Here is a 12,084-nt window from a genome sequence, read left to right as displayed (position 1 = left end):
TTGGCACATCACTGCCATGGACACCTGAGACTCTATTTGAATTTTGCCAATTGTCCCAATACATTTTCTTTTTTCTTTTTTTGAGAACAGCACACTAGTAAGGGAAGGGTTGCAATAGTGCCCTCTTGTGGACATTCTGAGAACAGCACCCTAGTAATGAATTCTACGAGTCTGAAAACCCTTTTGAGAGACCTAGAGGGCTCTGGCCCTGCAGGGAAGTCAAAATAGTGCCCTCTTGTGGACATTCTGAGAACAGCACCCAATAAATTTTTTTACAGCAGAAGACGCAGTTCATAATCATGTGTTGCATTTAATCGCCATGTCTCTTTAGTCTCCTTCAGTGTGGAACAGTTCCAGGGTCTCTGACTTACACGATCTAATTTTATATGATTGAGAGAAAAAAACTTCTATGCATTTAGAATTTTTTAAATGGAGTTTGTAGAGTAAACCTTCAAGGATCCCAATCTCCATTTTTCTGCTTCCTAGGTTTGGGACCGGGGGCAGGTTGCTTCACTTCTCAGTACCTCAGTTTTCTCACCTGTAAAATGGGGATAATGACAGCACTGCTCTAAAAGGGTGGTTTCCAGGACACAAAATGGGGGGGGGGGGGGGGCTAATTGATGCATATAATGCTCTTAGAGTAATAAGTACTTTGTACATGGTTGTGGTTCTTTTAATTTAAAAGACCCAATTTCATACCTTCACATGGAAGGCCTCTCAGCAAGGTGAGTAGTTTTTCAGGATTTCTGGGTTCAAAAAGTTTCGATTCAAGATCCCATACCCATCCTGGCCTCTAATCACTGCCCAGAGAAACCCTTGCTTTGAGACTCAAGGACACCGAGGCCCGTGTTCAGATTCCCAATGAGGTACTCAGACATGAGCCTTCCCAGGAGGGGTTGCCAAGCAACAAGGCGCCTCTGCAGGAGCCGGGCAGGGCCCTCCGATGCTCATGGGTCGGTCCCTCCCTTTTCACAGAGGAGGTGATGGAGGAGCCATCCCACCGGAAGCAGCCAGGGCTACACAGCGAGTCTAAGCACAGAGCCGGTTCCAGGACCCAGGAGGTCAGACTTCCAGGCCAGTGCTCGCTCTGCAAGTCCCTGCATGGGGCCCCACACCATTTCTGTCCACTTGTTGGAGCCAGTACTTCTGGAGTGATCCCTGTCTGCTCGGGGTCACAGAGACAAGCCCCTGCATACGTCATCTCTTCAATCCCCCACCTTCCCAGGGGGTGCCTGTGGCCACCCCGCCCCCATACCTGCTCCCCCTTTAGCAGCCTGTGCCACGCTGCACGGGGCCCATTCTGCCTTTGAAAGATTTGGGGGGGAAATCCTTGCTCAGTTACGACTTGAAATAGGTTGATACCATAGAAACAACTCGCAAGTGGCATTTCAAAGCTGATTTATTTAAAGTCTAGCACAAGCGCCTTTTCTAGGACAGTGACATTATTCAGTTGCACACGGCTTAGTGTTTTGAATCTTGTCACAAAAATATATCTCGCGCCGGAACTGAAAATCCAGATCAGCTGGGTGAGCGAATTTGCTTTCTTTAAATGTTTCATGCAGATGGTTTCCACCCTTTCAAGAACTTGTGAACACCATCCTTAGATAGCAAACTGGGACGTGACGTTCCACAGGCCTGAGGCAGGATCTGAAAGCAAGCACCCTCCAAAGCACACGGTGAGATGAGGACCCCCAGCCTTCATCATTCATTCATTCATTCACTCACTCACACATTCATTCATTGAGCCACTCATTAACAAATAGTTATGAGCTCCTATGTATCATCTATTGTAGTGTTAACAGTTCTCTTCAAGCTGAGCAGCTGGAAACGACAGGACACATGATCTGTTTCTTTGGGGAGGAATTCAAGTGTGGCCCAGCCGGCTTGCTGTGACGTGGGGTCCCCCTTGGGCTGCACTCCTGAGGTGACCCGCTCGCATGGCTGGCCGCTGGTGCCGGCTGTGGGCAGGAGGCCCGAGTTCCTGCCCCGGGAACCTCTGTCAGGTGCTGAGTGTCCTCATGACAGTGACCGGCTTCCCCGAGAGTTGGGTCGAGATAACAAGGCCAAAGCCACACGGGGTTTATGATCTCGCCTTGGGGGTCACACACCCACCGGCAGTTCCCTGATATCCAACCGGCTGCACGGCCGGCCCCAGGGTTGTCAGTCAGACTGAGCAAACAGAAATACAGGGTGCCCAGTTCCACGTGAACTTCAGACAAACGACAAACAAGATACGTATTGTTTTATCTGAAGCCCATGTTTAGCCATCCGTCTTGTATGAACCTGGAACCCTACCTTAGTCAGTGTGGAAAGGGACATCGGACGAAAGGGCGTGACCACCCAGAGGCGGGGACCTCTGGGGGCCCCCTGGGGAGCTGGCTCCCACCCCCTCCATCCGCCAGGTGCCATGGGGGGTAACTGGTGAGCAATTAACAACGATGGTTCCCACACTCATTCAGTTTACGGTCTAGTAAGACCAACACGAGTCCAATCACCAGGCAAACAAATGCAGAACCTTGACTGTGGTAAAGTGCTTCCGAAGGAGCCGCCGGAGCGTGGGGCAGGTGTGGGGTCCTCCTCAGAACGCAGCTTTGTGTTCTGTAGATGGAGCCTGCACACGCGACTGTGTGTGTGTGTGTGTGTGTGTGTGTGTATGGAAGGCTCTGCCACTAAAAGAAAACAAAACCCTGGAAATACACACAAATAAATAAACGGTGAAAACAGTCAGTCTGTGGAGCGGAAAAGCCTGGGACGCTCCCACCAGCCCAGCCCGACACGTGACAGCGAAGGCACCCACATCAGCAAAGGCACGTGGGGCGGGGCCAGGCGACCGTCCCAGCCGCCATCTGGCCGTGGAACCGCCCGCTCACCCAGCTGCTCCCGGGCCGAGATTTCACAATCCCGGTGCCAGGTCACTCAGGCGGGGCGGGTGGGACTTGCAGCAACAGTGGGTGGGAGCGCGGAGGCGGATGTGGTGATGCCGACCAGGAGCTTCCTGTGCGCACAGTGCGGCCCCTGCCCCTCCGTCGGGGCCCCGCGGCTCTCGCCCATCGGCCCCTCCCGATCACCCGGGGCTTTAACTTCCCCATTTCACATGTGCACTCGGCGGGGACACTGGCCCGAGTCACTCCCTCCCACCACCTCACTCACCATCTTTCGATGCAGAACTGTCCGGAGCCCGGCATCTGGGGCTGAGCAGGGAAGGGGTCCCCCCACAGGCAGAGCAAGCTCGCACCCGTGCAGGCCGGAGGCAGGACGGCCGAGAAGCCCCCGAAATATTCCTTCTAATGGGGCGTTTCTGTACATGGGGCTCGGGCCGCTCCAGGCAGATGCTGTGCTCACAGGTGGCCATGCCGGGGGGCCCCGGCTCATCCGGAGACGGAGACGAGGTAGCTGCTCCTCAGGCAGCACCGCAGGCCTCTGGGCGCCCAGCGGGGCTGGACAGGGGCGGCCACACCCCAGGGAAGGGCCACCGGGAGCTCAGGCCGGTCCCTCCGGCTCCGCCGGTGCCTGTGCCGATGCTGACCTGCACCTTTGGCCGCAGTAAACCATCGACGGGAGACTAATGGGTTTTCTGAGTTCTGGGTCCTCCCAGCAAATCACCAGACCGAGGGGCCCTTGCGGACCCAACACAGGGTGGGCTGAGCCCGGTGGGACCCTGGGCCGCCCGGCAGGACGCAAGACCCACACCTGCCCCTCCGTGAAGTAAGGCACCGACAAACGAGTCCCTGGTCACTTTATTCAAATAATAGATCTATTTTCTGTGTCCATTTAAGGGCTGGGGAGGAATCAAAGAAAGCCTCATATATTAAATTTTTAAATAGATTCTTTGAATTCAAAAATAGGGCCTAGGAGAGGCACGGGGTGGCCTGGTCCCAGCCAGCAGCGCCGCCCAGGCGCCCTGCACAGGAGCGAGGCGGCAAGGCCACTTCTTAGAAAAAGTTCTCGCGGGAAAATATAAAAACCAAGTTTCCAAAGCTGGACGGTGTCCGCACTCCCGCCCTCCGTCCCGGAGGGTCCGAAGGTAGCGTGTTTCAAGGAAAGTTTCCAAAGATCCGGCTTTGCAAACATATGCAAATCACCCCTCGGCAGCAGTCCCTTTGCCGGTTAATAGCAAGCAATATGCTTGGATTAGAGTCCGATTTCCACTGGAGGCAGCTTCTCCCCTTCCTGGCGACAGCCACTGCGAGACCTGAAAGCAGGGGAGCCGCGTGAGCCCAGGCCGGTTCTGTTAGCAGGTGTGACGGCAGAACGCGCGGCTGCAGCGCCCACAGGAGACGGGAGGCTCCCCGCATCGCAACCTGCACCCCGACCTCAGACGCCCTTTCTCATGTACGAAGAGCAAACAGCAGCGACTGCTGGGAGGCAAGGGAAGGATCAGCACTGAGTCAAGGCCAACCACGAGCCAGGAAGGAGCTAGCGCACCCGGTCTGGTCTGCGGTGTCTCCTTTAGAGAAGCCAGGGAGGCCGCGCAGGAGCAGAGCAGGGAGGTCGGAGAAAGGGAGAAACACGGGGACCTGTGTTCCACGTGAGGTTCTTTTCTCTGGGATTAAGCAGACGCCGGGGCCTGAGCAGGATTTGGGAGGGCGGGCCCTGAGAGTGACGGGCTGGGGTGTCTCCAGCCTGGCACGTGGGTGCAAAGTGGATGTTTTTTTAAATGAAAAAATATGCTGATTATTGAAATATAGGATGAGACTAAAAATAGAGTCTGGGCGAGAAGCTGTTTCCGTTTAAAAAGCACCGGGAGATACCAGGCGAGTTCCTTCTCGCGTTTCCGTGACCTGGTCAGAGAGGCGGGGGCCCCGGGACGCTCACTCCCTCGTGGATTCCCTGCCCCCTGCCCAGGTCCACGGCGAGGGCCCAGCACCCACCCTGGGCAGCTCTCTGGCAGGTGGACAGTGACGAAGCCCATTCTCCAGATGTGGGAAACTGAGGCCCAGAGGAGTCAAACGTGAAGCGAGTCCTTAAATCTTTGACTTAAGTTCAAACCCAAGTTTGGAGCCGTTCCACTGCCCTCAGCAAACACAGATGAGTAAACACTCACCTTCGTTAAAGCAAACTCTGGGGGAGGTGTCTCTGGGGGAGATTCTGCCCTTTGTGACCCTGTCTGCCTTGGGCAAGTCAAATCCTTCTCTGGGCCCTGGTTTTCTCTTCCATAAAATGGGACCGTGTCACCTGCCTCCCAGGGACGCTGAGGGTTAAGTGAGTGACAGGGCTGTGGGGTTATGCTTAGACCAGACCTGCCTGTGGGTACGATTAGAACAGTAGCTGCTTTGCGCCAAACCTGATCTGTTAGCAGAAGCTGGCCTGGCAGGCGGCAGTCCAGGCAACAGTGGCCCAGCATCCCCCATCTCTGGTCCTGGGGCACCTCCCTAAGCCGGACAAACCTTTCTCGGGCTGGCTCAGCACTGAGCCCTGCCCAGCCGGAGCAGGAGACTAAGCCTTGATTCTATAAATAGTTCCCTGGCCAGTCACCATGGAAACCTCCCAGAGGGGTGGGTCAGCCCCCCTTGGGGGACACTCCTCCCCAGGGAGGCTCAGGAGGGACAAGCTTTTCAGAAAAGAGGCTCCTGGGCTCGGAAGCGCGGTCCTACCTGGAAATCACGAGCTTCCCACGTGGGAGGCGGTGCTGTTCGGGTTCACCTGCGGGAAGACACAGGAAGGTCACGCCAGGTCCCGCCCTGAGCATCACGGCCGGCACACACACTCACCCATCCCATCTTCCCTGCACACCTACTATGTGCCGGGTGCTGGGAAACGTGAGCCTGACAGACCAGGCCTGCTCTCATGTAGCTTATGTTCTAGGGGGAGGGGCTGAAGCGCACACACAGGCACGATGCTGGCCACGCCCGGCACCACGTGGGCCACAGGATGACAGCGGGGCTGCTTCACCGGAGGGCGGGGCCGATAGGGTGTGTGCGTGCGTGTGTGTGTGTGTGTGTGCGTGTGTGTGGCTGCGCTGTGGTGAAGAACCAGCATCTGGCCTTTGTCCTGTGCCTGGCACACAGCTCCTAAAACCCGCAGCCTCTCCAAGCATCTTCTGTATGCTAATGAGATGGCTGGTGGCTGGGGGGCCCACAGAGCTTCAGGATGGGGGGCTGGTCGCCGGAAGAACCGAGGCATGAATAGAGGGGTGGGACTCTCAGCACCACACCCCCCGACCTTAGTAATCACTGCCCTGTGATCCTGGCAATCATGCTACTTCATGAACCCTCCCCAGAAAGCCCAGCTTCCGGCTGGGAGGGCGGTGCACCCAGAGAGGCCATAGAGCTCGCCCTCCCCAACCCCTGCCTGGCACCTCTTCCACGTGGCTGTTCCTAAACTGTATCCTTTATAATAATTTGAGGAGTGGGCGCCGTGGGAAACCCCCAAATGTGTGGGTGTCCTGGGCACCCCCTGCGACTGGCGTCTGGCGGGCAGTCCGCTGGGACTGTGCCTCCACCTGAGTCAGTGTCAGGGCTGAACTGAGCGCCAGCTGGTGCCCAGACAGTCAGAGGACTGGCTGCCAGTGTCTGACACCCTCACACTCCACAAGCAACAACCTAAAAGGTGAACCCAAGTCCCGCCCTGCGGAGGTCGGAGGTCGGGAGGGACAGCATTCCCGCGGAGGGAACAGCAGAAACCTGGAGGGAGGGTGTCCCAGCCCAGGGAGTGAGCAGACACTGTCACGTGAGATGCAGGTCTAGTGTGTGATGCTTTGTTTTGCTGGCTTAATATTTCCCCGTTTTTGGTTTCACGATGACCACGTGGGAGGACCACACGTGACTGCAGCTCGCTGACGGCCCCTTTACTTAACTCTGCCCTGCGGTCAGTTGCAGGGTTTGCAATATCCTGGCTGAGTCACAGGCGGGGGAGGCCGTGCAGGGGAGCGGGCGGGGCGGGGGCAACAGCAGGGCAGCTCCCCGCGGGCGAGGCTGGGAGCCGATGACACAGCACCTGCCACCCCTCCACGCGCTGCTCCTCACAGAGCCAAGCCCCGAGCTGGGCTGGGACACGCCCTGCACTGCAGGGGCCGCACACTGGCCGACTCTTGTGAAAAACACGCTCGGAGCCTCGCAGGCTGAGTCTTAAAAAGATCTGGACCTTCCACCCACGGATTCCACTCCTCAAGAATGGGTTCCGGGGAATGACTCAGTGAGCCCCACCCCCACCCTGGCCCACGGAAGAGGCAGGAGCAGGGTGAGGTGTGCCCGGCATCCTTCCGGATGTTTCCAAAGACGCAGAGGATCTTGGGGAGGCGGTGAAGTCACTGGTGGCACGTGAGCCTGCACGCGGCACTGCCCAGGGCTGCGCGGGTCCCACACAGCACACGTGAAACCCACTGACTAGACGGAGAAGCATGAGAAGCAAAACAAAGCAGCTCAGACACACACTCACCACGAAGGCCGCACGCACAGGGGCTGAGACAGGCGACAGCAAAAGTGAAGTTTCCGGTCGTGGGCATCCCCCCACCCCCGCTTCTGTTTGCTGTTCTTGTTACTCCTTGTTTTGGTTAAAACAGGTGAGAAATGAGTGCTGACTAATTCTAGCATCATCTTTGTAAAAAATATATATTTGTATTGATTTCAGAGAGGAAGGGAGAGGGGAAGAGACAGAAACATCCATGATGAGAGAGAATCATTGATTGGCTGCCTCCTGCACCAGTTTAGGGCTGTGTTTCTCTCTATCCCTCTCCCTTCCTCTCTCTCTAAAATCAGCAAAAACATGTTTTTAATAAAAACAAATGAAATTAAGGCTAAAGACAGAGAGTTGCCACCAACTCCCTCCAACTGCTTTCCAGCCCGGAGACCAGGTGCAGGGAGGGGCTCAGGCAGAGGGCGGCCGAGGCCTGGCCCAGCTGGTCACTCAGAGCGCCTCTGGCCCGACTCTCACCCCCCCACTCCCACCTCATACTCACTCTCACCCCCCCACCCCTCCAATATCCTGATGGGGAGACTATCACCCACAGTAGAGGTGAGGAGTCAGGCACACAGAATTCACAATTCCCCGTGGGGTTTCTAACCTGAAAATGTCCTTTCAGATTGGCTGGTGTTTTATAGTCCCCTCTCAAGACCTACAGAAGAGAAAAGAAATATCACTTTCATGGATCTGATAAAAAAATAAAATTCAGTCCATTACCTCCACATCCATCCACCTTCCCACCCATCCACCCATTAACTTATGTATCTCACCACTCACCTATCCATCCTCACACCTGCCCATCCACATGGCCAGCGTGGGGGCGATCTGGGCCATGTCCCTCCCCACGTCCCCAGGGATGTGACAACCCCTGGGACAGTGCTTCCAGGTTCACGCACGGAATGACAACTTCACTCACACTGGGGTCCTCCCAATCACTGAGCACTGAACCCCAGGATCCATTACAGAAACACAGAGTCTACAGTAGCCACAGAAACACACACACGCACATACATGTACACGCACACTTACACATGCACACACACAAGGCTTTCAACAAAGGAACTTAACTCTGCAGTAGCATCAAAACCACCCTAAAGACTAAACAGCTATCTGGTCCAGCCGGTGTGGCTCAGTGGCTGAGCATCGACCTATGAACCAGCAGGTGATGGTTCAATTCCCAGTCAGGGCACACGCCTGGGTTGCAGGCTTGATCCCCAGTGTGGGGCATGCAGGAGGCAGCCAATCAATGATTCTCTCTCATCACTGATGTTTCTATCTCTCAATCTCTCTCCCTTCCTCTCTCTGAAACCAATGAAGGGTAAGAGTAGAGAAAGAAAGTGAAATTAGTGCACAGATGGGCCTGCGGGTTGGGTGCTATAGAGTGTGAGGCAGTTGGCTTTGAGCTTCCTTGTAGCCCAAGCAAAAATGGAAATACAAGCAGTCACATGACCCACCACGGCCACAGCTCAGGCATCACAACGTTTATATTATTATTTTCCCAGACAGCTGGGGCTCGCACCACGTGTGCACGCCTCCGCGTGTGCACGCCCACTCACCCGGTGCGTGTTGTTGATGACGATGGGGTCTGGGTTGCCGTAGTTGGGGGGGTTTGCGTAGGGGTCGTAGCCGAGCCGAGCCAGCATGGGGGCGATCTGGGCCATGTCCCTCACCACGTCCCCGGGAATGTGCCCGGTCCACTTGGACAGGGCTTCCAGGTTCACGGGCTTGATGACCTGGTCGGTGGATCGCTCGATCCTGCGGAGAGAGGACAGGCTGCAGGGCCGGGCAGACCTGGGTACCACCTGGGGGCCCCCTGCTCAGTCACTCGGGGGCAGTGGGGAGACTGGAGGGACCTGGGCCCCATCGACTGTGAGTCCGCGGATGGGTCCCAGGCTGGTCACGCCCCTCTGTGCGGTGGGGTACAGCACGCGATGGGAGGAAGGAAGGACCAGGCAGAGAACACTGTGGGGCCTAACTTCTGCTTCCTTGATGCCTCTGACTTAACTTTTGTTTCTGCGGCTGAGACGGACAGTCTGTTCTCGGGAAAGAATTACCAAACACGAGCGGTGAGGCTGAGTCCCTGTGGCCGCCACTCCCAGGCCCTCGGCGCCCTGCAGGGACCCCGTCCTCCCGACCCTTTTTCTGAGCCTTAAATAATGGAGTCGCTAAGAGCTGACTCAGGAGCCAGACTGTCTGGGTTCAAATGCCAGCTGTACCCACAGCAGCTGTGCGGCCTGGGAGGGTTACTGCCCCTCTCGGAGCCTGTTTCCTCAGCTATAAACTCGAATGCTGACAGCACCCACCTCCTGGGCTGCTCTGAGGGGTCAGTGAGTGAATACAAGTGAGTTAATACGGAGCGACGGCTCGCTCTCCTCCTCCACTGCTCGGTGCTCTGGGGCTCAGGAGGGGGCGGCCTCCCGCAGGAGGAAGGCAGAAGCAGGGGCAGGAGGAAGGCAGAAGCAGGGGCAGGAGGAAGGCAGAAGCAGGGGCAGGAGGAAGGCAGAAGCAGGGGCAGGAGGAAGGCAGAAGCAGGGGCAGGAGGAAGGCAGAAGCAGGGGCAGGATGAGGGTCCTGGACTTGGGGGGCTCGAGAGCACAGTCTCTGGAGGCCAAGAGGCCCGGGCTCCAGTCCCAGAGCCACACTCTGCTCCCGAGATCCAGTTTCCTCATCTGTAAAAGGAGGGGAGCGCAGTTCCGATGCCTTGAGGTCGCTATGGCGATTAAAGGGGTAAGGTTTGTCAGGGGCTTAACTCAGGGCTTGCCAGAGAGCAGGCAGTTACTAAATGGTAGTGAAGGTGGGAGGACGAGTATCCAGTAAAAGCACATCAGCACTAAGAAGGAGAAGAGGAAGAGTAGCTCCTGGCCGGGCGGCGTGGCTCGGTGGTTGAGCGTCGACCTATGAACCAGGAGGTCACGGTTCGATTCCCGGTCGGGGCACATGCCTGCGTTGTGGGCTCCATCCCCAGTGTGGGACGTGCAGGAGGCAGCCGATCCATGATTCTCTCTCATCACTGATGTTTCTCTCTCTCCTCCTCTCCCTTCCTCTCAGAAGTCAATAAAAATATATTTTAAATAATAACAGAGTAGCCGCTAACACGTTTACCCTATTTGACACTCACAGGTACTATCTAGAAGGCAGACAGATTATAGTCCCATGTGACAGATGAGGAAATGGAAGCACAGAGAGGCTGAGTCCCTTGCTCAAGGCCACACAGCTAGAAAGCGGTGGAGCTGGGACTCAAACCCAGACGGCCTGGCTCCAGAACCGGCGTTCGTCACCTTCGCCCACTGCGGCCTGGCTGTGAGGCATGTTCGAAAGGTCGCCGATTCTGTCAGGAAAGAGGAGAGAGACTGCCCCCCTTTTTTGGGTAACGCAACTGCGCCTCAGAGAGGCACGGTGACTTGCCCGAGGCCACGCAGCTCGGGGACGCGGAGCCCATCTTTCCTCCACGTGCCTCCGACCCCAGGACCGGGCCCGGGGTGGGCTGTCGGGGGCCACTCACTTGGACAGGGAGACGCCGCCGGGCTTGCCGATGAGGTCCTCGTGGTGCAGGACGGAGTCGCTCCAGGCGATGCCCAGGAAGTCCAGGATGAGCTGGAGGGAGCGCCGGGGGTGCAGCACCAGCTGCTCGTAGTACACGGGCAGGCACTTGTCGCGGCCCACCTCCAGGCACTGCGCGTACATCACCTCGATGGCCTTGTTCCACTTGGTGAGGCAGTCGCGGTAGCTGCTGAGGTCGAAGCCGGCGATGGTGACCTTGCGCGTGATCATGGAGTGCACGGAGGCGCGGCCGTCGCGCACCATCAGCAGGAACTTGGAGTTGGGGAAGAGGCGCGACAGGTAGACGGAGGACTTGAGGGTGAAGGGGTCCTTGTTGCAGAGCACGCGGGCCGGCTCGCCGTGCTTGGCGATCACCTCCAGGATGAAGGCCTGCATGGCGGCGTCCAGGACCTCGTCCGTCACGCCCGCCTCGTCCAGCCGCTGCTTCTCCCGGCTCGACTTGGACCAGGCCTGGCGCATGGCCAGCACGCGGGGGATGATGCGGGTCTCCTCGCCGCAGCGCACCTCGGGGTGGGCGTCCAGCATGGCGCGCATCAGCGTGGTGCCGCTGCGGGGCACGCCGCCCACGAAGATGAGCGGCATGGCCTTGCCGTAGCGGTACTCCACGTGGTCCGTGCCCACCATCACCAGGTCCTCGTGCTCCGGCCGCATGGCGGGCCAGCGGCTCTGCGGGCCCTTCAGCACCGCCCGGCACTCCAGCACCTGCTGCCCCAGCTGGAAGGCCAGGAGCAGGCCCAGGGCGCAGCCGGCCGCCAGCAGCGCCCTCCGCACCGACAGGCGCATGCTGGGCCTGGGGTGCGGGGCCTGCTTCAGTGGTAGGTCCGCCAGAGGCCTGCTGGGCTCACATCTGGGGAGAGAGGGGGACCGTGGTCAGCGAGGCCTGGCACACAGGAAGCACTGAGCAGTTTCTACCATAATAACTGGTTTTCCATTTATTCTAACATTAAATGAGCAACTATTATGTGCCAGGAATTGGGTTTGCATAGACACACACCTGGGAGGGGGTGATGGGTTTTACTGAGCAGGTGAGGGCAGGCTTCCTGCAGGAGGAGGCAGCCCTCGGCGGAGTCTGCACAGCCAGGCAGGGAAGAGAGAAGAGTGTTCCTGGCAGAGGGAACAGCC

General features: G+C 57.5%; 1 protein-coding gene across 10 annotated transcripts in view; it reads right to left on the bottom strand.

Annotated features, from left to right (window-relative positions):
* The window catches only part of TPST2 (tyrosylprotein sulfotransferase 2), a 15,565-nt gene extending 3,481 nt beyond the window's left edge, over positions 1-12,084 (bottom strand). Inside the window, exons 1-6 of one of the 10 annotated variants that reach the window (XM_023743456.1) lie at positions 11,957-12,076; positions 10,904-11,809; positions 8,958-9,156; positions 8,003-8,053; positions 5,595-5,643; positions 3,720-4,447 (exon numbers count right to left, since the gene is read on the bottom strand). In XM_023743456.1, coding sequence (XP_023599224.1) covers positions 5,602-5,643; positions 8,003-8,053; positions 8,958-9,156; positions 10,904-11,745 — 1,134 coding nt within the window. In that variant the 5' untranslated portion in view covers positions 11,746-11,809; positions 11,957-12,076 and the 3' untranslated portion in view covers positions 3,720-4,447; positions 5,595-5,601. Of the gene's footprint in view, positions 1-3,719; positions 4,448-5,594; positions 5,644-8,002; positions 8,054-8,957; positions 9,157-10,903; positions 11,810-11,956 lie in introns of those variants that run through there. The other 9 variants (XM_023743454.1, XM_023743455.1, XM_023743457.1 and 6 more) reach the window with 9 other exon arrangements.

Source organism: Myotis lucifugus, unplaced genomic scaffold (assembly GCF_000147115.1).
Source record: "Myotis lucifugus unplaced genomic scaffold, Myoluc2.0 scaffold_391, whole genome shotgun sequence".
Classification (NCBI taxonomy): domain Eukaryota; kingdom Metazoa; phylum Chordata; class Mammalia; order Chiroptera; family Vespertilionidae; genus Myotis; species Myotis lucifugus.
The sequence above is the reverse complement of the archived record's forward strand: the minus strand, read 5'-3'. Positions and strand labels throughout refer to the sequence as shown.